The sequence below is a fragment of the Lynx rufus genome, unplaced genomic scaffold (genome assembly GCF_022079265.1).
Source record: "Lynx rufus isolate CCGP_SWC_20201006 ecotype Redwood Valley unplaced genomic scaffold, mLynRuf1.p SCAF_22, whole genome shotgun sequence".
Taxonomy (NCBI): Eukaryota; Metazoa; Chordata; class Mammalia; order Carnivora; family Felidae; genus Lynx; species Lynx rufus.
The window spans coordinates 6198146-6223262 of NW_025814837.1; the positions used below are offsets into that span (position 1 = coordinate 6198146).

Consider the following 25117-nt stretch of genomic DNA (forward strand, 5'->3'; position numbering starts at 1 on the left):
CGGTTGTTTTTTTTTTTTAATGTTTATTTATTTTGAGAGTGAAAGACAGAGCTCCAGCAAGGGAGGGGCAGAGAGAGAGAGAGAGACACAGAATCCAAAGCAGGCTCCAGGCTTTGAGCCATCAGCACAGAGCCCAATGTGGGGCTCGAACCCACAAAGTGTGAGATCATGACCTGAGCTGAAGTCGGACACTTAACCAACTGAGCCACCCAGGCGCCCTCCTCCTCAGTTTCTAAAGATACTCAAAGAATCACACCAAACTCCTTCTATTTAGGCCCTTGACCTGATTTGTGTACTATAATACCCGTTGTTCCCACCACCTTCCCGTTCACGTCAGATCGGTCTCTTCTCTGACTTGCCAGAGGAAGGAAACCACAGCCATCGGGCCACATATCCCCCACCCCCGCTCACTTCATCTGTGTGATGATCAAAGTGCATTTTTCATACTCTGAGATCCTCCAGTGCGGCTTGCTGCTTCGCTGACTTATGGTCTTTTGCCAACCGATAGAACTTCTGATGATCTGCGCTCCATGGGGTTTGCCAAATGGTCCCCACGCAGCTCTGTCACAGGCACTGACTGTCCCTTTGCAAAGTCATGGAATGAGGGTCCAGAGTGAATGCTGGGTGATGTCACAGCTCAGGGCAATGAGGCTAAAGGGGGACCCCAGGGCTTCACCTCACATTCCTCCCCATCAGGGCCTCTGAAGGCTTAAGAATAAAGAATTGTGATGGGTATTGAGGAGGGCACCTTTTGGGATGAGCACTGGGTGTGGTATGGAAACCAATTTGTCAATAAATTTCATATATATATATAAAAAAAAAAAAACAGAATAAACTGAGGGTTGATGGGGGGGTGGGAGGGAGGGGAGGGTGGGTAATGGGTATTGAGGAGGGCACCTGTTGGGATGAGCACTGGGTGTTGTATGGAAACCAATTTGACAATAAATTTCATATATTAAAAAAAATAATAAAAAACACAAATAAAAAAAAAAGAATAAAGAATTGTCAAATACCTATAAACAATGATTTTTAAATTAATGGTCCTTTCTCTGGGAAGTGTTTGAAAAGGTTCTTAGACTCTGAAGTTCAAAGGCTCAAATAACAAACTCTTCTGACAAAGGGGAATTTGCCTAATAAGTCCAAAGCCCTGACAGTCCTGCTAAGGAGGGTACCAGGTAATTCTCTGCCAAAATGCAATCCCACTTCCAGGTATTTACCCGAGAAAAATGAAAACGTATGTTCCCACAAAATCCCCACGCAAACATTTACAGCAGAAAAGGCAGTAGGACATCGTGGCTAGGAGATTAGCCTCCAGGTCAAATGTTTATAGCAGCCTTATTTGCAATCACCAAAAATTGGAAATAACAGTGAATGAATGAAGTGAATGAATGAACTGGTACATCCATACAATGGAATACCACTCAGCATTAAAAAGGAACGAGGCATACAACAGCCTAGATGGAGCTCAAGGGCACCCTTGAAGGGTGGAAGAAGCCAGTCTCTGAAGGTTACAGACTACATGCTTTCTGGAAAAAACAAAACCACAGGGCGAGAGAACAGATCTGTGGCTGCCAGAGGTTGGGGGTGAGGGGAATGTCTGACTACAAAGGGATAGCCCTCCGGAATTCTTCAGGTTGGTTCCATAGTGTAGCGGTTAGCACATCTGCTTTACAGAATTCCTCAGGTTGCTGGAATTCTTCTGTATCCTGCGGTAATTACAAGAACCCATGTATGAGTTAAAGCTCCTAAGATTGCACACCAAAAGTAAAAGTGAGTTTTACTGTATATAAATGTCTTTTTCAGAAGCTCACAAATCCTGGACGCTCCTCCCATGTAACAATGGAGTCTCGAACGTTGGCCAGCCTTGCTGACTTGTTCTAACGAGCAGGGTACCAGTGAGAGAGACAGAAGTGGTGAGACAGCACCCTCCTGGCCTCCGTCTGGAGCCCTGAGTTGCCAAGGAAGAAGTCCAGCTACCCGGGAACCACCGTATTAGAGACGGGTGGAGAGACCAGAGAGATAATGAGAGATGCCTGAGGAGCCCCCACCCCTCTGCATCCGCCCAGCCCAGAGGACAGCCTTGCCAACTGGAGAAGCCATGATCCGGCTGCAACCTCAGGAGACAGCCAGAGCCAGAACCACCCGGCGAGGTGCTCCCAAGTTCCTGGCCCAAGGAAACCCTGAGAGAAATGTGAATGTTTTAAGCAACTATGCTTCAGAGTGATTTGTTCACAGCCATGGGCAACTAATAAAGGCATTTTCTGAGCAATTGTCATGTGACAGACACTTGCTCATACATTGTCTTGCCTATTTTCCTTCATTTCATCATTTCCTGGGCACTTTCTATACGCCAGGGACTCTACATGGAACGGGGCGAGAAGTGCCAAGAGCAAGAGAATCACCAGAACCTAAGGGCTAAGAGATGGGCGTCCAGAGCCAGACAAAGGTGCTTGGTTCGGGCAGCTGGCCAGATGGTATGTCCCTCACAGAGGCAGCATTAACAAGATCCGATCTAGACACAGTGCATGTTCAGCATCTGTGGGACATCCCAAGGGAGCTGTCTAGGGGCAGCTGGATAGTTGGCCTAAGGACCAGAGAGAGCCCTGGACTAGACATAAGAACAAGGGGGTTATCAGAAGGCCCTGGAAGCCACCCAGAAAATGAGGTCAACTGTGAGGAGAAGGCACGGTCTTAGGACAAAGCCCTGAAGAAGGTCAACACTCAAAGGGCAGGAGGGCACAGCGGACTGGGAAGGAAGACTGGGAGGGTGAATCTGTCACTATCGAACTTGGAACAGCATTCCTCAGAGGGGATGACCAGAACTAGGAAGTGCTGCGAAGAGGTTAAATAAGATAAAGACAGAAAAGCATCCCCTGCATTAAAGACAACAACCTCAGCAGGGAATTTCACTGCGGTGGGGCAGACAGGAGAGAGAATGGAACAGGAGGGAAAATGAGGTAAGACAGCAGAGCTCAGACGAGGTCTAAGACGCCTGGGGGTGAAGGAAGACTCCAGATCTGGGGACCAGGGAGGAGTGTTTTCCAGATGAAAGAGGCTCCAGCCCATCTACATGCTAAAGGAACCATCCCAGAGGGAAGTTGAGGCTGAAGGTACAAGGTGGGGCAGGGGTTGCTTTGTCTGTGAAGTTACAAGTGAGGCAGGGGAGAGGAGGGACCCGGAAACAGGTGCCCCCCACCGTGGCAGCTAGGGCTAAAGGCCACTAATGCAAAGGTAGGATCCTTTTTGGTTTTGTCCACAACATCCCTGTAAGGGAGGATGCTACAGGTCCAAGGTTTTAGGAGAGGGAATATGGAGGGCGGGGCTGGAGCTGGCCCCCACCACCACTTTGCTGACCCTTGGTTTCCTTTCTCTGGCTTACTGTGCTGGCCTTAACAGAGACTGACACTGTGCAGATACCCCATAAACATTCATGAAAGAGAGGAACATGGGAGAGTCCCCAAAAGGGTCTCATCCTAGCCCTCATTGGCTAATACCTCCACTGACCAAGAATAGCTGTGACCAGGGGCCATGGACAGCAGGAGACCCCATCCTCTAGGCCCAGGCCAGGCCCATCCTGTGTCTTGTCTCTGACTATCCTCCTCCCATGCATTCTTCATAGGTGGCTTTTCAGTGACTGCCTGTCCATCCCTCTCCTTTCTTCTCTTCCTTTCCCTCACCTTTTTTTTTTTTTTTTTGTAATCATTCTCTTCTCATACTTTCATTTTTCTCTCCTCTTTCCTTCCTTTTCCCTTACTTTTATCCATTGTGTGGAATGGAAGTAAACTTCTGAAATCGTTTTGTGCTCACTGATGACACCCCAGTGTGCCAGCCCAGCCCACGGTCTACCTCCGTGGGGCCCCACCATCAGGGGCTGTTCTCAATTGCCCAGAGCCGGCCAGACCTGACCCCCATGCCACATCCCATCCATTTCTCACCTGCATGGAGTGTCCTCACCTTTCTATTCGCTTCCTCAACCATTCCTACTCTCTCCAGGAGGATTTTTGGACTGTGAGCCCACACAGATTTTCCCCACTTCTGACATTTCTATAGCCCGACTGCCTATGTCACACACAGACATGAGTCATATGCTGACCTGTCAGTTGTTACTTCACTCTGTGTTATGTCTATGACTGATTTCCCCAACCAATCATAGCCATAAAGGAGATGATTTTCATGGCCTGGGATCAGTGGCCTTGATAGAAAGTTTCCCACTTAACCAAACTCTGCTCTGCAGCTCTCATAAAAATCAGCAGCAGCTGGTTACATATAATGTCTATGGGCTCAGCTGAAATCTCCCCCTGATCACGTTCACTCCACAAACTTCCCTGGGTGCCGATCTATGTTCCTTATGCTTATCTGTGACGGACTGAGGAGGAGAGTCCTCGCTGGAGAGACTTAGAACCTGGGGGAGAGAAGATGTATGCTGGACCTCGCCCTGCCGCCCTCTGAGAAGCTTAATGAGCATCCGTCGTGAAGCCAACCTGATTTTAGTTTTCTCATCTTGGAGATGGAGCCTAAAGGCCCCATCTCGCCCCCTTTCAGGGTTGTGTGAGGATCAACCAGGCAAACCTATGTCCCAGTGCCCTGTAAGCTGCACAGACACGTCGTGGTTCTATTACTGGCAGATTCAGTGATGAATCACTGTCCACAAAAATGCACCCAGTTCTGGGAACAAAAAACCACTCATATCCTTGACTATTGTTCTGGACAGGCAGGCCAAAGCTCTTTTTTCCTGCCCGCAAACACACGGTGCTGCTGAACTTGAATGGAAGACCCCCAGGAAGACTGGATAACCTCTCCCACGTCCGCGCACTAGCCACTCAGACACTAGCCACTCGGAAACTGCCAGGATACTGCAGAAGCCAGGGGGTCGGTGATTTCTGGAAGCTGTGGTCAGGACCCAGCCTGAGCGCTCCTGCAGCCTGAAAGTATGATGTGATTTGGCCAAGAGGTAATGCATCCCTGTTAGCTGAGTGTCATCCCCTGAAATTGAACCTATCCAGAACCCTCGAGGCTGGCAAAGCGCTGAATCTCCCCGTGTGGAAGGAAGGGCAGTTGGACTCTGTGGCCCCCACTCCCGTCTCCCAGACCCACCTTCCTCTTGGGACGTCCCACTAATCACAGCCGCGCTGGCCTCCCCAGCTTCAGGGACCCTGACCTTCACACAAGCTCACAACTCTCCTCACCCTCCCCCCGGGTCAGCATGGGCAGAACAGTAAACAAGGCTGTGTAGAAGGCCGGGAACGAGGCAGAAGGGACATCTGGCCCATGACACAGTGCTTCCTCGTCGTGCACTGCAGGCCTCAAATCTGGCCCCGTGGAGGAGACCTCACCACCCCCGTGCAGCAGAGCCGCAGGCCATGTGCACACCCTCCAAACCCAACAGGAGATAGCACTGGCGGGACAGTGGGCCTTCTCTTGCCAACCTCAGGCTTCCTGTCTGAGATCCTAGCACAGACCCAGTGCGGAAAAGGCCAGAAAACAAGGTTTTGCTATTCTGAAGAATTGGTTCTACCTCATTCACCTGCAGTTTGTGGGGGAAATTGTAACATGCAAATCATGTTCACGGATTAGGGATCTGATGAAGGATCTTGAAAGTTAAGGGTCTACTCCACTGTTGCAATCATCATGATATAAATATACCCTATACTTTTCCACCTAACATTCTTTCAAATATTCAAAAATTATCTACTAGGGCTTATTATGTATCAGGTGCTGCCCTAGGAACTCTGAACTGGAAGGTAAGGGAAAATGCATTTCCTGGGGCACCTGGGTGGCTCAGTCAGTTAAGTATCCAACTCTTGATTTCGGCTCAGGTCATAATCTCACAGTTCGTGGGTTCAAGTCCCCCATCAGGCTGCATGCTAACAGTGCAGCCTGCTGGGGATTCTCTCTCTCCTTTTTCTCTCTGCCCCTCCCTTACTCATGCTGTCTCTCTCCTCTCCTCTCTCTCTCTCTCTCCTCCTCCTCCTCCTCCTCCTCCTCTCTCTCAAAATAAATAAACTTTAAAAAATGCACTTCCTGCTACTGAAGGGTTATACCTGCTGGGGAGATGGTAACACAGAATGAAATAAGAACCAGAGTGTCATGGGTGAGGGATGTGTGAAGCACAGCCCACACATGCCTGGGGGAGGGCTGGGAAAGCCTACAGAGGTAACCCTTAGACACAGTCTCATCCCAGACTGGAGGGCTGAAGAGGCAGTCCAGGTAAAGGCAAGAACTTGAACAACCATCTGGGGCAGCCTATCAGGAGAACTGCAGGCATTTTCGCACAGGGTTTCGGAGGGGTAGGGAGGGAAGGACAATCGGGGATAATGTGGGAGTGACAGACAAAAGGACAGGTCACAGAGAGCCCTGAGTGTCCCTGTGAAGAGCTGGGACTTCACCTGTAGATACTGGAGAGCCACCAGAGTGAAGGAGGAGGAGGTAAGGAAAGCAACTGGGGAGTGGGAGAATGGATCAGAGTTATTTTCCAGAGCCTGGACTCCTGTCCAAAGGAGAACCAAGACGACTCAGGAAAGGAAAGAAGGGGGCTGGATGGGTGCAGAGGAATCAGGCTGACTCACAGTTCTCATGGCGTTTCTGATGAATAAGATGGAGAGGCGATGTAAGCAGGTCTGGGAGAAGGAGGTCACTCATCCCATTCTTGGCATTTCTTATCTACATTTCCATATGCACAATTTTATGATTCCTGGGGGTTGTCACGGACTGAATATGTCTCCTCAAAACTCACAGGTTGCAGCCCTAACTGCCAATGTGATGGTATTAAGAGGGAGAGCCTGTGGTTTAGATGCGGGTGGGGCCCCATGATGGGATTAGTGCCCTTATAAGAAGAGGAAGTTAAGGGTATAAAACCACAAAGAAGAAGAAAGAAAGAAGGAAAGAAACAAAAGAGAGGAAGGAAGGAAGGAAGGAAGGAAGGAAGGAAGGAAGGAAGGAAGGGAGGGAAAGTGACAAAGAGGGAAAGAAGGAGGAGAAAGAGGGGGAGACACAAGAGCTTCCTCTCTCTGCCATATAAGAACACAGCAAGAAGGTGGCCATCTATCTGCAAGCCAGAAAGGAGAACCTAACCAAGAACCAAATCTACTGGCACCTTGATCTTGGACTCCCAGTCTCTGGAACTGTTGAGAAAATAAATGTCTGCTGTTTAAGCCCCCAGTCTATGGTATTGTGCTATATAGGAGTTATTTTCATAGTTACCCAATATTCTATGCATAATAAAACATATTTAATATCTTCCTCGTGCTTGGACACGGAGTTTGTCTTATCTTTTCATTATTAAAATAACCCTCAAATACCTTTTATATTTTTATTTCTCTCTTCAAATAATTCTTGCAAGTGGGGTCACCCAGTCCAAAATAATCGTTTTTATGAATTGCATGTGTTGCCAAGTCTCTAGAAAGAGGGAGGATCATGGACTACACTACCTGCAGCATTTAAGTGCCTTAGTTTCCTCAAAGCATTAGCAACCAATGAGATGTACCTCTGTCTTACTACAATGATACTGTTATATGTACACAAAGTAACAGTTCTAAGTTTAGCATTGACTTTTAAACTATAGTCATGATTTTGTCCCTCAAAATAGGGAGAGGCAATGGGATACACACAAATAATTTACTAGGGGTTTGAACAATCTTCTCTGAATACCACCTGGTGGTAATCCCAGCACTCAAATGTCACTCTCAGCTGTGACGCTAGCTGTGTGTCAGACTGGAGCTGGGCTTCAAACTTGGTCTAGCCCTTTCTTTTTTTTTTTTTAACGTTTATTTATTTTGAGACAGAGAGAGACAGAGCATAAACGGGGGAGGGTCAGAGAGAGGGAGACACAGAATCCGAAACAGGCTCCAGGCTGTCAGCACACAGCCCGACGCGGGGCTCGAACTCACAGACCGCGAGATCATGACCTAAGCCAAAGTCGGCCGCTTAACCGACTGAGCCACCCAGGCGCCCCGGTCTAGCCCTTTCTTCACCAACTCCACACTGATTTAGGGACCACCTTTCCAACCACCTTCTTAAAATGGGGGAAACTGCTTCCATCCAAGATAAATTCTTTACCCTTCTACTCCACAACTAAACACCTAGGAATTCATGTTAAGGAAATAATTAGACAGAAGTGCAAAGATTTTCTTTCTGCAAGTATATATATATATATATATATATATATATATACACACACATATATATGTGTATATATATGTATATGTATGTATATACATGTATATATATACATACATATACATATGTATACATATATATATATATATATTATAGCATCATCTGCATTTTTATATTGGCAACTACCTAAACATCCAGTGGTTCATTCATTCCTGCATTTGTTTAATGAATATTTATTAAGCACCAAGCACATGACTAATACACACGGAAGAAGACAGAGCCCTTTCCCTCACAGCACAGGGGAATAATGTTTACACGGACCACAGTAGATGCATGTCCTAGATTACCATGCTGTCATTAAAGAAGATATGCTCCAGGAGTATTTCATGGCTCTGGAAAGTATTCATAATATTATACTTTGAAATGCATAGATACTAAAATCCTGGTAAGACACAAAGGGTTAAGAGTGATTGGTTCCCTTTGGGTGGTGAGCAGAGTGGTTTCTATGCCTTCAGTGTGCTTTTCTGTCGTCTCCAAATTTATACACGTGCTCATACTGTGACGGGAAGAGATGCCCTGTTAGTTTTACACGGGGATGCTCCTTGCCTCTTGGCCTTTCTCTCCTTGGATCTAGCTTTGTTCGTGGTAACCTCTCCCCGGCAACGTCACTTTGATTCCACAAAGTTCACAGCTAAATGGAACCGCAGGTGTGAAGATGGTTTAGGATATCAAACATACACAGAGCAATATAGATGACATTGACCGAAGTAGGAGAAAACAGACTCCATTGCTCAGCTTTAACATGAGAAGAAATTAGCTTTCTACTTCTGCTCCCACAGGGAAAAGTGACCAGTCTGTATCTAGGCACTATCTGCAGGTCACAGGTCACTCTACCTACCAAACCCTGTAGTCAGGGTCCTTCTGGTTCATCCATCCTAATTCCACCCTGTTAGGCACCAGCCAACTGATGAACCGTCCAGACCCATCTCCATCCCCATCTGTTGAGCTACGAAGACCCACTTCTGTAAGTGAAAACCAGGAACAAGTAAAGAATAAATTCTGCAAGTGGAGCTCAAAAATGAGAAAGGTGGCACTTGAAGGGAGGGGCAACTACTCACTCTCGAACTAGAACAGGCTGCCAGAGGCTTTGCAGGAGGAACTTCTGCATGGAAAGAGTTTGAATGAGGCCACTCTTCCTTCCCTCCAGCCCTGAATGTTATGGTAATTCACCCATTCAACAACCATTTGCTAGACGTGTGCTTTGTGCCAGACACTGTTCTAGGCTCTAGGGCTATAGCAGTAAACCCAACAGACCCTAAGAGCAAGCAAGCAACCAACCAACCAACCAACCCTGCCTTTGTGGAGCAGTGGGCCAACCGCTCAAGGGTTTTGGAGTTGACCCTCAAGGACAGGGGGCTGAGGGAGGTTTGGAGCAGAGGAGTGAAGTATTCTGACTCTCTTTTTCCTCTTTAATGGGTCACACAGGTCTGTTTCCTCGGTATTCCTTCACCTTAAAATCAATTAAAGGGACCCTCTTGAACCATTTTTTCCTATCAGTGGCTATGTTCCAAGGCCAGGGGAGAACCTCTACCCCACAGATATCACGACTTCCCGTAAACCACAGTCAGTAAGACGGTGGACTGTCAGCACAAGAACACACTGCTGGACGATGGAGCACACGGCCCAGAAACACCCCTCCAGGGCTGTGGACACAAGTGGCTCGGGGCGGCACCACCAAGACTGTGCTCCCAGCCCCCCCACATTCCCTATGACTGGGGTATCGTCAACCTCTGTCTTCAGTCAGCTGCTTTCCAGGGGAGTCCAGCACCGAGCCACCCCCCCCCCAACCCAGCTGCACGCAGCCTGCGTGGGCAAATCAGAGGACCAGACAGAAGTCCCCTCATAATTATTCACAAGGGTTGAAAGCTGGGTTTTTCAGGGTGTGGTACACTGAATACCGAATTTCATTTAATGAAATTACAATAGGAGAGGGGAAGGAAGCATTGTTTAAACCACTTGTCTCCACCTCAGCACCACCACACATGTGTGTTCCTGAGTTGTGAGGGATTTACCTTTGGCTCTGGAGTAACAATTACCATGAGGGGAGGACTGGGGAAGGTGAGCTCAAATCATGGAGAAAACAAAACTGGTACCAAAGCAGTATAAACTCCTCTAGTCAAAGCACTGGCCAGCACGAGCAGGCAACGTGAATGGCAGCGGTGCTACATGTGACTCCGGCTTGGCCAAAAGGACCCTCCTCCTCATCCGCTCCCCCAAGGACCCGTTGCTCAGTCTTGCACCTGCTCTAAACATGTCAGTGTCTGGCCACTCAGGAGCATCTGCCCATCAACGCATCCGCCACGAGCCCCAAGCCGCTCCTGGGATCTGATGTATCGGACAGAAGATGCGTCAGTCACATCTTCTATTCTGAGAACTTCAAAATAGTCTTTGGAATGTCCTGTGCACTCTGGTAAAGGCCCCGGGCACTTCATTCGCTGCCATAACACCGGTGCATGAAGATGCAGAGTAGCCTAGTCAGTAACAGCAAAGTCTTCTTCTGGGTTTTTTTTTTCTTTCCAAGAATGTTAAAAATACTTGATGGAAGTGGAGCGCCTGGGTGCCTCAGTTGGTTGAGCGTCCGACTCTTGATTTTGGCTCAGGTCATGATCTCACAGTCCATGAGTTCAAGCCCCGAGTTGGGCTCAGTGCTGACTTCATGGAGCCTGCTTGGGATTCTATCTCTCCCTCTCTCTCTCTCTCTGCCCCTCCCCTGCTCCCTCTCTCTCTCTCTCTCTCTGAAAATAAGTAAATAAACTTTAAAAAATATTGGATGAAGTGATCAACAAATCCATTTTTCTGTGTCCTTTGTGCCAAATCTAGAACCATTGTCCTATATTGAATTGCAAGACGTTTAACATTTTCCCTTTTCCCCATGTGTTCAACAATTTCGAGATTTTTTTCCCCCCTGATATTAAGTTCTAAACATTTTCCCTTAGAGTCTGAAATTTTAATTTCTGGTTACAAATCTAAGTGGTGAAAAGAAAAGTAGGTCCCCAAGTTGCAAACAGATACAATGTAGATTCCATTTGTTCCTATGTGGCTCTAAAAATAGATAAACTTCTGGGTATATAATTTCACTGATGCATGGTAATCTATTTTTTAAATTTGTTTTAATTTTTAAATTTTGTTCAATCTTCCCCCTTCCCAATAGCTAATCCATGACGTGGTTTAATCTCTCCACAGAAATCAAAAGCTGCCGGTACGAATGCCAACATATACAATCAACTTACATTTTCATATACGTTACAACGTCACTGCCATGCACTGAGTTATGCTCTCTTGAGGCATACTAAAGGTGGAGGTAGAACTGACTCACTGGGAATCAGGTACGAGCCTGCGGGTGGCCATGAGAGTAAGTCACAGGCTCCAAAAGCCACTGGGAAACCGAGTACCTTTATACAGGTGTCGTTCAGTATAGCCTCAGCAATATGTCAGTTTAATGATAAAAATTTACAGGCAGCTACTGAAGCTACACGTATAATATCTCTACGTTAATACTTCTTTTACCAAACTAAGAGTTTGTATAACTGATGCTTGCTGACTACATCTTAAGAATTGACTGAGCCTGGGGGCGCCTGGGTGGCTCAGTCGGTTGGGCGTCCAACTTCGGCTCAGGTCATGATCTCGCGGTCCATGGGTTTAAGCCCCACATCAGGCTCTGCGCTGACAGCTCAGAGCCTGGATGGAGCCTGCTTCGGATTCTGTGTCCCTCTCTCTCTGTGCCCCTCCCCTGCTCAAGCTCTGTCTCTGTCTCAAAAATAAATAAACATTAAAAAAAAAAATTAAAAAAAAAAAAAGAATGTATCCTGGAAAGATACCCTAAATATAAAAAGACTGATGTCCCACATTTGCTTTCAAAGATCCTAAGGAGTACATAAACATCAGGGTAGGAAGAAAAGTATCAGTGGAAGCATAACAAAAAATCTACAGAAAAACTGGCTATCTCGGCCATAGTAAACACACTCAGGACACCCAGTGACACTTAATGAAAGGACTCTGATCCCAAAGGGGACATTGGAACTCGTAACCTAATTTTTTAGCTCTTTTATTTTAAAAGTTCCACATCTGCGAAAGTATAGAAAATAGTATAATGACCCACCTCCTGCACCCATATTTCAGCGTTAACTCATGGTCGATCTTGCCCCATCTGTACATTCACCCACCTACTTGCCTCTTGTCCAGGATTATTTTGAAACAAATTCCAGATATCATATAATTTCACCTATAAATATTTCAGTATGTATCTCTGAAAAATATAAACTTTCTTGAACTATAACCATAATATTATCACATTTTAATAATTTCTAACATCAAATCAATGTATCATTAAATTTAATAAATGTTAATACCAAATAGTCATTCAAGTTTCCTCAATGATTTCAAATATTTATTCACCGCGTGTTTGTTCGAATTAGGACCCAATTAGCCACGCATTGCAATCAGCTGTTGATATATCTCTTGAATCTCTTTTAATCTAAGTTTCCCCTCCATCTTTTTTTTCTTTGCAATTTAATTTTTTGGAGAAACCATAGTTTCCCACAATCTGGATTTTGCTGATTGCACCCCTGCAGTGAGGTTTAACATTCATTGTAGCTTAATTTTCCCCATTCTTTCTTACTTAGTTCAGAACAAGATCCAGAAACACTTCCCAATAAAACAGCTAATAAAGCAAAAATAAAAACAAAAAGCAATCTGCTTGTCTCTCTAAAGGAGCAGATGCTGACAAACACAAGATTCTGAAAATGTCCCCCAGAAGTGGAAGCAGCTACATTGATTAGAAAGCCAGGTTAAACTGGGGACATTCCTGAGCCAGCCACAGACCACAGGGGCGTCACCTGGAGATGAGGTGGGGAGGTTGCCAGGAGTGGTGACTGGCTCAGGACAAAAAGGTTCGCAAGCGTTCAAAGTTTCATCTTCAGAGAGAAATAAACCCTGGAGGAGAAAGAAGGCTGGGGGAGGGGAGCTCAGCGTTGGCCTCAGCATGTTAATCAGTTTTAAATCTGCCACCATTAAGAACTAACATTTCAGAGTCCGGAGGGGGAGGGCGGGGGCAGGCTGGCCTGTTGTTTTCCAGAGGGACACAGGTTGGACTCCGAGGACAAAAGGCACGGCCTCACAGAGCTTCAATGCTGGAAGGACTTACCAGAGCACGACCGGTTAAGTCCCAGCCCTGTGACAGGCAGCCGCGTGTGAAGGCAACGCAGGCAGCCCCCCTCCCCCACCTGTGCTTCCCCTGCACAAGAGAGCGTGTGCTCTGCTGCTGGCTTTCTAATAATGGGACACACTTGGCTACAGGCTTTGGAGGAAAAAAAAAAAAAGACGACCTTAAATCTCAGCTCTTTCACTTAAAAGCGGTGTGGCCTTAGATAACCTGCTTAGTCTCCCTGTGCCTCAGTTTCCCCACCTGTTACTTGCGGATACTATTGTTCATCTGCTAGAGCTGTTATGAGGATAAATGAAGTTATGCATGAAGGCCTACAGTGTAGTGCCCAGCACATTCCCATTGTGTGTTAGCCTTTGCCCCCCAAAGATTTCTGCCAGTCCCTTCCACACCACATCCTTGAAGGAAGCCATGACAGCACCTGCAGGGCGTCCGGCTGGGTTACCGATGCCGTCTGTGGCCATGCATGAAGCAAAGCCAACTGACCCATAAAGAGTTCAATCCCATGATCCTGATCTCAATAGCGTGGCTCCAACCAACTGAGCTAATTATGGTACAGTCAGATTCACCTCGGCTTGCACAGAGATGCTCTCAGCACTTCATACAACATTCTTAAACACTTCTGTCCTAAGATGCTCTGTGCCACAACACACTTGCCAACTTTACTAATGATCTCATCTTCTAAAAATCTCAATGTAATGTAGCAAACAGATGTGTCCCGTAAGAGGATTAAGGTGGAAATTCATTACAGCAATAATACCAGTGGATTTGTGTTCTATAACTAACACCGATCAATCAACTTAGGGCACACTCCATCTTCGCACTACTCAGCTTCAAGAAAAACATGGGAGAAGTAGCCAGCCAGGTCTCTCCCTCAAAGAACTGATCTGTAACAGGGGAGACAGTGAGAGCCCCACATACTGAGAGCCTGACCTAAATGACCTCTAATCCATGCTGCTTAGGAATCACCAAAGCATGTTGGAAAAAATACACATCCTGATTCAACAGGTCTGGGGAGGCTGACAGCCCCTTTCTAAGAGGAGTCTAGGTGACGCCCAGCCCACCCTTGAAGGACCAAGGCTCTAATTCTCACTGCGATCTGTTGTTTTGCAGGTGGAACAGCTGAGACAGGAAGGCAACCACAGAGACAGAGGTCGTGAGAAAAAAATGAACACAATACAGTCAAGAGACGGAACTCTGGAAAATGGACAGGCTGCCTGGAAGGAAGACATCCAAGACACAAAAGTGGAGTCATTGAGAGCTGAGGCCTGGTGTGGAATGCCATCCCTGGAACTTCCCACTCGTGTGACCAGGTGGATTCCTTTGTTCTGGGTCTCTTCTGCCACAGAATGCAAGAGTGCCCGTACCTGATCCGTAGACTTGGCGAAATGATGCCTATCTAGAATGCTCCTTGTCTTGGGCAAGCGCCTAGAACACAGTCACTATTATCACTCCACTCTGCCTGGTCCACAAAAGGCACCGAAGTATTTCCTGAACTGAATTACTAAGTCTTAACTGCCATTGTAACAGATAAGCTAGTTATCACTTAGTTTGTAAAAATAGCCTACGATTCCACTTTTGTCTATCAAAAGGAAACAAGAATCCGTAGTCTTTCATAATCAATCAACCCCAAAACATTTAAATTGTGAAAGGCATATGATTTATTAATTCTACTGTATAGTTTTCTACATTAGAGGTCCTATAATTATAATTCCTTAGAACACTGAACCAGAAATAAACACCTATTTATGCAACATTTGAGAACAAAAGGGCTTACCTAGGCCAGACAGAACATATAACCACCAAAATGAACATCTCCCCAGTGAGTCTACAGCATCTGTTTTGACCTTTTTGTTATCACACTCGTCATTAATTTACTTATCTTCCCTGGAATGACTAGCAATTTTGGAAAAGACAAAGCATAATAAGCACAATATATCATTTTTGTCCAAGACAGTGGTTTAGTTAACAGCTAACTTCTAAAGGAGTCAGCAGACATGAGCTAAATTAATAGATCATTAAGTTAGAAAAAGATGCACAGACTCAAGTTTTGGCTGGGAAGGGCCTGAGAGATCCAATTCAAACGTTCCCAGCACAGGAGACTCTTAGGGGGTGCTGCATAAATTAGAACCCTCCACAGGGCCTTCTAGATGCCGGTTACACAGGTGCGTTCACTAAGTGACCGTCCATCCAGCCTCTCACTTATGCCCTGCACACTTTTCTGTGTGTACAATCTACTTCAAGCAAAAGTTTACTCCCCACAGGGTGTTGAAAGTGTGGGACAGCTGGGTACACTGAGGGTGTCTGCATGTTCCACAGTCAGGCTTCTCCATCCTTTCCATCACACAGATTGCCCTCCCACAAGGAACTCCCCATCTTGCCAAGGCCAGGCTCATTGGGACCTGAGAGAAGCATTCCCTGTGTTTCGGGAAGGCTTACTCAGGGCAGGGGTCTGGAGTGAGAGCTCTGGGTTCCCTCACCATCAGCTAATTCACAGCAAGGATGGTAACTACTTGTTTCCACCTCTGACTCTGAAATCTACCAGGCCAGGAATTCTGCCTCAAGGCTCTTACTCATGCCTGTAACATTCACCTGCCCCAGGCCAAAAAGTACCTGGCACACAAAGGTGATTTGGTGAGCTCCCCAAGGTAATGCAATGGAACCCCCACGACTTCCGCCCACCCCACACTGCTGGTCCAGGGAGCAGAACAGCACTGGGGGCTGAGACCCAGGGTTTGAATCTCAGCTCTCTAGTCCTAGCAAAAAAAACTAAGTTACTTACTTGCTCTCTTCCACAGTTTCCTCATCTGCAAAATAGGGATCCTAAAAGTAGCCTCATTCACAGAGGTATGTAGCATTAAACGATATTGCACACTGACTCACAACTCGTTAGCTCTATCACAGGGGGACCATCCAATTTTAAGATTCTCTGCTGGAAATTAATGAGCATTTTTAAACATGAATGTGCACCAAGGCATAAAAATGCACTGAATTGTGCTCTGCAGAGCCCTGGCTAATAGAATCAGCCAATCACTCAGCTCTAGACATGAAAAACAATGTCAAACATCTGAATATACTGCAGGGGTCTTTGGGCAAAAGACGCTGAGACCAAGCATAGCTGGCTGCCAAGACCAGGAGTCAAGGAGTTCTACAGGTTATCTCCAGGTTCTCCTTGTTCTACAGGCAACACCTCAGAACATTCTGTGAGCCAGTGCAACTTCAGCGCTGTGGCTTCTAGCTGGGTGGGGGGAGGTGGGGAAGGCCAATGCTGGAGCACCATCATTTCCTCCTACCAGAACAGAGGAGGAACACTGGATCAGGACTATGGGGCTACTCTATAGAAACATAAAAAAGTACTTTAGCTTCCAGCTTGAAAGGTCAACCTATGTATATAGGGTTTGAAATCCAAGAAAACCACTTCAAGGTCATAGGGCCACAATTATGAGCCTTCTGTGGTTTCAACAAAAGATCACTGTAATCAGTGATCATAATGAATGGAGTATCATGATGCCAAAAGAAGTCCTTTGAAACTTTCAACTCAATCTACTGATTAAGAAGAACCAAATAATTTACAAAAGTGATTCTGATTCGCTGAATTCACACTACATCATTCTGTCCCTCCATCTCCCAATCCATCCTGTTTTTATGGCCAGAAAGTTTCCCCCAAACAGTGATTGTTATCCACTCTGCACCAACACAGAGAGAATGAGACGGAACTGCCCCATTCCTCATTCCTGAAAGCAGGTTACTAATTAAGGAGAGAAGCATTGATACACTAACAGCACTGCCCAAGTACACCAGTTTCCACATACAAACTCCCTCTCTACTTCCAAGGCATGTGAACATCATACAGAAATCTAAAGAATTTTGAAAAATCAATTTTGTTCTTTTTGGTATCAAGGGTTATCTCTTCCAAATATTTATCAGTGTTGATCCTCATTGAATAAATCATCTCCAAGCTTTGATATGAACCCAAGCAAAAAAAAAAAAAAAAAAAAAAGTGCCGGTAAGTAATTCTTCAAGGTGCAATCTGTTTAAGTAGGAGGGAGGGCTCTCTTGAGTAACCAAATGGTTAGCTTTCAATGCCCAGCTCTTTGCAACACACACTTTGCAAGATGCCTGTCCTCCTGCAAAGGGTTAAAAAAAAAAAAGAAGAAGAAGAAGAAAAGAAGAAAAAAGCCTCTATCGGGTGGACTGAGAAGCCATTCTTCCCAGGGGACACTCATTTCGGGCTGCGAGGCTCTGGCTTTGTGAGCGCGCCGCCCCTCCGCGCCCCCGCCCCTCCTCCCACAGCTACCGCTTCTCCAAGGTTCCCAAGGCCACCTGCTTCTCCAGAGAAAAGGGGGCTACTCCGAGAGCTATCTCAGTGCGCAGTCGGCATCCCCCGCGATGCCCCGCGGGGGAGGAGGAGGCGGTGTCCCCCAGGAAGAGTGCTTTGTCGTGAGGCTCGCGCGGCCGCCCGCAGCGGCCCCAGAGGCCTGAGAGGTTTAGACCTGAGTCCCCCGGGGCCCGGTTTCTTTCCGCTCCAGGCTCGGCGCCGGCCCAGGTACCAGGGCCCACCGCCGGCATCGGAGCCCCACCCCGCCCACCCAGCCGAGCTAACGGCGCGGCGCGGGGGAACCTTCTCCATCTCGCCTCGGGCCCGCGCGGCACCTGCTCTGCCCCGCCCGCTCCGGCTCTGGGCCGGAGCGCAAGGCTGTCCTCCTCTCGCGCCCAGGAAATCCCGCGCCAGCCGGCGGATGCCCCCGGCCCCTCTACCTAACGGGAAGGGGGGAAGTCTGCCCTTGGGCGCCAGTCCCCCGGGGCCGCGCCTATCCGAGCCTGCCCGCGGCGCCCCTACCCCCGCGCGCCCCGCAGCAGGGGCCGCGTCCGGAGAACCCAGCCCGCATCGGTCTGCCGTACCTTGTGCGGCGCCCGCAGCAGCCGGTGGACCCCGGCCAGCTGGGTGCCGAGAGCGAGGTCCTCGCGAAACGTGAACAGCGGCGGCCGGCTGGGCTCGGGGAAGTTGGTGCTGTTGAAAGGGTCCGTGTCGTCCAAGAACTGCACCCGGCAAGCCAGCGTGGCCATGATGCATCCCTGCCCCTGGGAGCGCGGGCGCCGGGATCGGCGGGACCGCGGGCCGAGACGCCGGGGTCACACCGCGAGCAGGGGAGGCCGCGGCCGCCGATCGCTGGCTCGCGGGCTCGCAGGCTCCGGCGCGCCCGGCTGCAGCCCGGGCTCCGGCCGCGGGGGGGCGGGGCGGGGGCGGGGCCGACAGGCCCCTCTGTCCCCTCCTCCGGCTCCTCCCCTGCTCAGTCCCCTCGCGCCCGGCCCCGCTGCCCCGACCGCGGAGCCTGCCGCCGGGAAAGGGAAAGGGAGAACCGCTCCCGCGGCATCCGCAGCCCTGCGCCAAGCCGTCTGGCAGACGCAGCGGGGCGGGGATCCCCGGCGGGCTGACTCCGGCAGCGCGGGCGCCGCTTGGGCCGCCCGCTGCACGGGCGTCCCTCGGCGTGGGGAGCACCGACGGAGCTGCACCCCTCGGAGTTCCGGGTCTTCCCCATCTGCGAGAGGACTTAACCCCTTACAGATGAAGGCGGCAGTGGGGGGCTCCTGCTGCCTGGATTTGGAAAACCCCAGCTGGGCACCTGCAGAGGAGGGAGCCGGCCCCCCCGCAAGCAAACGGGGTGGCAGCCACCTGGAGCCCAGGCGAGGGTTACCCGGAGGTTTCCCTTGGGAAGAAAGAAGCTTAGGAGGAGGAGGGTGAGCCGCGGAACCCTAGCAGCTCCTAACAGATATCCCAGGGGGCGCTAGGAGCGAAGCCTGGGGGACTGCGCCGCTCTGCTCCAGGACCCCAGCGCCAGGCGTGACACCGGGGCCACCTGGTGGGTGCTAGTTGACCCTCCGTATCACCGCAGCCTCTTGACCAGTTAGGTCCCCGAATACCCTAACTGGATCTTGTGGGGCCGCGAGGACCGCTTCGGATGAGGTCACTGAGATGCAGAGGGGCGATGGAAAGCTAGTGACCTGCTCGCAAGCGAGGGACGTGGAGGAAAGGGTTGCACAGCCCACCTCGGCCGCGCGGGAGCTTCGGGGCTCCTCTCGGCCTCCCACCGCTCTCCTCGCTGCTCGCGGGCGACCCCCTTCGTTCCCAATAAGAATTCACAGTTTTCTCCATTCGCAGGCTGTGGCCAAGTTCGTGGTGCCTCATACCTCGTACAGATGACCGGGATAATACCCAATCGCTCTTCACATCCACGTCTTAACAAGGCGGCTCTATAATGTCTCTCTCCTTTTTTTGCGGTTTCAAGGAGAAAGAAATCCTTGTCCCATACTTGGCACCTTTACTTTTTTTTTTTTTTCTTTTTAAGATTTTTAAGTAATCTCTACACTCAAGGTGGGGCTCAAACTCGCAATCCCCAAGATCAAGAGTCCCATGCTCCGCCTACTGAGCCAACCAGCCGCCCCTCCAGCCCCTTCACCGGCACCTTTAACCTTCCCTCTCCATGTTGCATGTGCAACACTTAACGCCTGGTCTTAAAATAACAATCAGCCAGGACACTTCTATTCATACCAGCAGAACTCCTAGCTCTCCTTACTTTTTGCTCCTTAACCCTTTGAAGGAGTCCTCTGGGCAGACCCCTACAGCAACTTCGCCATCAGCTCATGGCCAGAATACTAAACCCCCAAATTCTATTCCCTCGCCAGGGGCCTCCTACCCTCCTACTTTGAACCCCAACTCCCTGCCCACTGAGAGAGCCCTCTGGTCTTTCTGGCCACCTCATTTCCCATCGTCACTATCCCAAAATGAATCCCAACCCATCATCTCAAGGCCTCCTTTTCACACTGCTCCCTAGGCTTCTCCCACCTGTCAGATCCTGGGCAGGTTCCTGCCCCTGCCCCATCTCGCCAATGCCTGTGGACAGTGGAACCAATCTCAGTGACCCATTTACCCCCACCCCAGGCTCCTAAGCACTGCCCAATGAAGCTGGCTCCCCACTGCCTTTAGGCAGCCAGAAGTTTCTGTCACTTTCCTCTACCTACAGATTTATTCAGTACAGAAACTTGTCTCTAGCACAAAGTCCTCCCCTCCCAACACTCCCTCCTCTCCACCTTCCGTTCCCACCCTCCATCTCCCACATCTCAAGAGATAACCAAAGCCTTGTTTTTCCTCCTCCTGAAGGCTCTATCTCCATCTGGACCCTGAGTCCCTCCCTTCCCAGTTGCTCTGGGACCAGCTCTGTTACTGAAGTAGCCCCCTTCTTCCTTCCTCCCTGGGCTCTTTCCCCTGTGCCTCAGGGTTGGGTTCCTTGCCTACAACCAGTGCAGTCACACAGAGCCTTCCACTTCGAAGAGCCCCACACTGGCTTCAGGCTCTGCTGTTGCTGTCTTACAATTCTGAATGACGTAGCCAAGACACCCCAAATTTTCATGGTGCAGTCAGCTCCACAAGCTACACAGCTGGTCCTGGTGACACACACACACACACACACACACTCAAATGGTTTCCATCTTAAAAGCTGCATCTTTATGAATTCTGCCTCTCGCTGGCTTATCTCTTCTTTGCTTCCTGACCAGTCTCGGAAGAAAAGAGCTATATTCATTTCTCAGCATCGTCACTACCTCTTGGCTCCACATCCCACAACACCTGGTGGGCAAACCCCTGCTGTTCTGAGATCATCAATGCGATCCTAATTGCCTCATCCAGGGGACACCTGGGCCCTGCTGCCCACTTCTCGGCAGCATCTGTCACCATGAACCACCCCTTTCCCAAACTCTCTTCCCTCACCTTCAATAGTTATACCGACTCTGGGCTGCCTCCCTCCTCCTCCTCCTCTGCAGCGTCTTCCTCCATCCATACCTCTGGGCTCTGGTATCCTTGAGAATAGAGCATCACAGCTACAGTTACTTTATTCCTGTGTTTCCACTAAACTAAAAGCTCCTCTAAGGCAATGACCATACTACATTCAATCGTATTACTCCCCCCACCTCTGCCAGTGCCTGGCAGAGTGCTCTGCACAGAAAAGGCACACAAGAGATGCCTGATGAATGAGTGAACACCAGAGTCATCTTTAACTCCTGTATCTTGCAATTGGTCGCTATGACCTGTCACTGAATCCGTCTCTAAAACGTTTCTCAACTCTGTCCTCCTGTCTAGCTCTCACTCCTATGCTAGTCTTCTAGGGGGAGGTCTCCCCTCCTCAGGTGCGAATCCTACATTTGATCTGCCACTGGCTTCCCCAGAGCCAGTGAGCATTCAAGGATGTGCATTTAATGTGTCACACCTTAGGGCAGAATCCTTACACGCCAACTCCCTTGACTTACGAGAACCTGTAAGATCTTCCGCAGTCTACCACACCAGACTCGTGTCTGGTCATTCCCCCCTTCATGCCCTGCTTCAAGACACACTGAATTTATTATCCTTCCCCAAACACGCTGGGATTTTTCCCAGTGAGCTTCTCAATTAGGAATGTTCTATCCCATCTGGTTGGCCAGCTGAACCAACTTACTCTTCGCCACTCATGTCTAAGGTCAGCTCTTCTAGAAAGCCATCTCCAACTCTACCCCAAACACGGATGGTCTCTCCTTCTGTGGTCCCAGACTACTTTCTACATGTCCTTTTGGTAGCACCTTTCATACATGCTTACCTATATTTTTATTTACCTATATTTTACCTATGCTCTAATAAACTGTAAGATTTCCAGGATTGGAATTGCCTTACTCAGTTTTAGTCTTAAAACTTCAAAGAGTGACTGGCATCAGAAGTCAAACCTTTAAAAATTTTAATGATGTAAGTTATCCTTAATTCTTCTAAGGATTTTTGCCCTGACCACTCCCTTGAAAGTGCTTTGAGCAACATTTTTTCTCCTGATTAATAACCAATGTTGTTTTTTCAACTTATTTTTTGAAATCATTCTTTTTTTAATAATATAATGCTTTCTTTTCATTTAAAAGGTCAAGAGTCATAAAACATTATAACAAAAAAAATCAGCTCCCTACTTTACAACTCCCATCCCCCCCCCACTTCTCAGAGGCACCCATTTTTAAATAATGTAAGTACACTGATATACTCTGATCTATGAATTTTAGACAATATATTGGCTTTTTGTCATGCTAAATGAGGATTTTAGCTTCGTTACAGACAATTTCCCTATCTCCATCTTCCCATTACAGTTTTATCACAGTTTTAATTAAATTCCTATTCAGTGATTTTTTAAAATGATGATTGTGTTAATACTGTTCATTTTTGTGCTACGTAGTGCACATGATTACATGGCCTTTCTTGCACAACTTTTTGTTTTTCTGAAGTTAGTATTTGCTTTAATTTTTTCAGTTGCTTATTTTTTGTTCCTTGAACAGCTGGTTAGGTCTTCTCATATCCGACAACAGCTCTGCAAATACCTTTTTCAATACTGTCAAAGAATTTCTCAGTGCTGTATTTTCCCGTAAGATGCCCTCTTCAGAGATATTCCTCCGGGTCTCCTCCATGTTCCTGTCCCGTAAGATGCCCTCTTCAGAGACATTCCTCCGGGTCTCCTCCCTGTTCCTGCTCTCATTTGGAATGTGGCTCTCTCAGCCCTATCTTCCTAGAGATTTCCTTGGCTTCTCTCTTGTGTGGTTGCTCCTGGTTCCATTAACTTGTCTTATTCTTCCTCAGTTTATATTCTCAATTTTTATAAATACATACCCCAGCGGTTTCCTTAAAAGATAAGTTTTTGAGAAGTTTTGTATCTGAAAGTATCTTCATTCTCTGTCCTCACACTTGTCTTGATGTGGTCGTTTTGCTTGCAAGAATGACCATAGGAATTCTTCCCTCTCCTTTTATTCCCACCACTTTGCAATCTGACTTTTCCACTTCCTCCCTAAAAAGATGGGGACTATTTCCCCACTCTCTGGATACAAGTGACTTTGTGACTTACTTTGACAAATAGAATATGTTGGAAGTGGCTTTGTGTGACTTCTGAAATTAGACACCAAGAAGTCTTACAGCATCCACTGTCACCCTCTTAGCATGTTGACCTGAGACTACCACGTGAGGAAGCCAGGTCTAGCCTCAGGAAAGTGGTAAGAGAACTACTACTGAAGACCGGGAATACAGTTAGCTGTGTTATGCGGCAGTGAAACAATTGATAAAACAACTGCCCAACTGCCTGCAGTGATTTGTGAGATAGAAAATGTATGTAATGAACTATGGACTTAGCTAAGGAGACCTCGGGACTGTATGCTGGAGGTATGTGTCAGGTGCTGCTAACTACATGTAATAATATATTCTGTTTGCAAGTAGAATTTAGAGGAAATATAGAAGGCTTAAGACTTGCTAGGTTGTAAAATAAAATAATCTCATCCTTGGTTCTGTCCAGCTAGTAACTGACTTTCGTAAAGATCGATTTTAAAATGTGGCTTTAAGACCCGCTGTCAAGATCTCAGAGAGATTTAAGGCAGTGGCTAGTAGATACTCTCATTTAAAGAAAAGGGCTTCTAAGAATCCTTAAGGGTGTTATTGCATAGCAGCCTGGCAGACCCAAATGAAAACGAATCATGGATGTAGTGTTTGGGACAAACCCTAGTAAGATTCATAGAAAATCCACCAAGAATTTAAGATAGTTGTGTTGATGAAATCACAACAAATTTGGACTAAAAGGGAACTAGAATTCTTCAAAATAAAAAGAAACCTCTGGAACTCCAACTTGTGATGGTAAGAAGCCAGATAAGAAAGCTATTCAGCTGTAATCATGGAGCCATTGTTTTGTATTCGTATTTGCCGGGCTTTTGCTTTGCTTTGTTTTGTTTTGTTTTACATGGGAAAGTAAGGATCTACCAGAATGTGGAGCTAAGAGCTATGGAGAACAGTGAACTTGGGAACCATCACAGGGCGCAGAACTGGGCCCTACTCCCCTGGAGCAGGAGGAACTGAAAACATGCCCCAGGCTGGGGTTGAGAACTGTCGTGGATCAGTGCCTGCTGTGTGTCCCACGTTCTCTTTATTTGTGAATGGGTGTGTCATGCCCTAGTCTCACCATTTGTATATTAGGTGTCAGAGGGGCAACTTGTCTGTTTAAGTCACGGGTCTCTGGATCAGAGAAGCACTACCCGAGGAGGTACCCTTGAAAGGTGTCATCTGCGTGAAGCTTCAAACAGCAGTTTCCTCACCACCTTTCCAGCCTCTGCCCCTGCCCCAACCCCTGCCCAGTTCCAGAACCAGCACCACACATTTGAGGGTTTCCTTATGGTAACACTTCCTTTTTGGTACCAATTTTTCTTGTAGTTCGTCTTTGTTTTATAACAAACCACCCCCAAAAAGTAGTAGCTTAAAACACTAACTGTTTTATCTGTTCTCGGTTCTTTGGGTTAGCAATTTGGGCTGGGCTCAGCTGGGGTCACTCATGCGGTTGCAATCATCTGGAAGCTTGACTGGGGCTGGTGGGACTAAAAGAGCCTCCGTCTGAATCTGCTGACATGTACTGTCAGCAGGCTGGTCTAGGAGACTTCACATGAGATGGTTCATCTCTCCTTTCATGTGGCTTCTCATCTAGTAAGGTAGACCTGGCTTCTTCCCACCGACGGTGTTAGGGTAGCATTCTAAAAGTTCAAGAGAAAAAGTTACAAGGTCTCTGGAGCCTTAAACTCAGAGTGTATGCTGTGTCACTTTTGTCACCATTCTTTGCTTTTCTTTTTTCAGTCAAAGTAAGGCAAGTTCAGCCTAGGTTCAAGGAGGAAGATAATAGATTCCACTCCCTAATGGGAGGAGAAGCAAAATCACATTGCAAAGAGGCACGAACACCTAGATATAAGAAACTGTTGTGT

General features: G+C 47.8%; 1 protein-coding gene across 3 annotated transcripts in view; it reads right to left on the reverse strand.

Moving 5' to 3' along the window:
* Nucleotides 1-18403, reverse strand: part of FHOD3 (formin homology 2 domain containing 3) — a 475398-nt gene extending 456995 nt beyond the window's left edge. For all 3 annotated transcript variants that reach the window (XM_047087059.1, XM_047087061.1, XM_047087060.1), the window contains exon 1: nucleotides 18239-18403. In XM_047087059.1, the coding sequence (XP_046943015.1) occupies nucleotides 18239-18403 (165 nt within the window). The remainder of the gene's footprint in view (nucleotides 1-18238) is intronic.
* Nucleotides 18404-25117: the final 6714 nt, after the last annotated feature.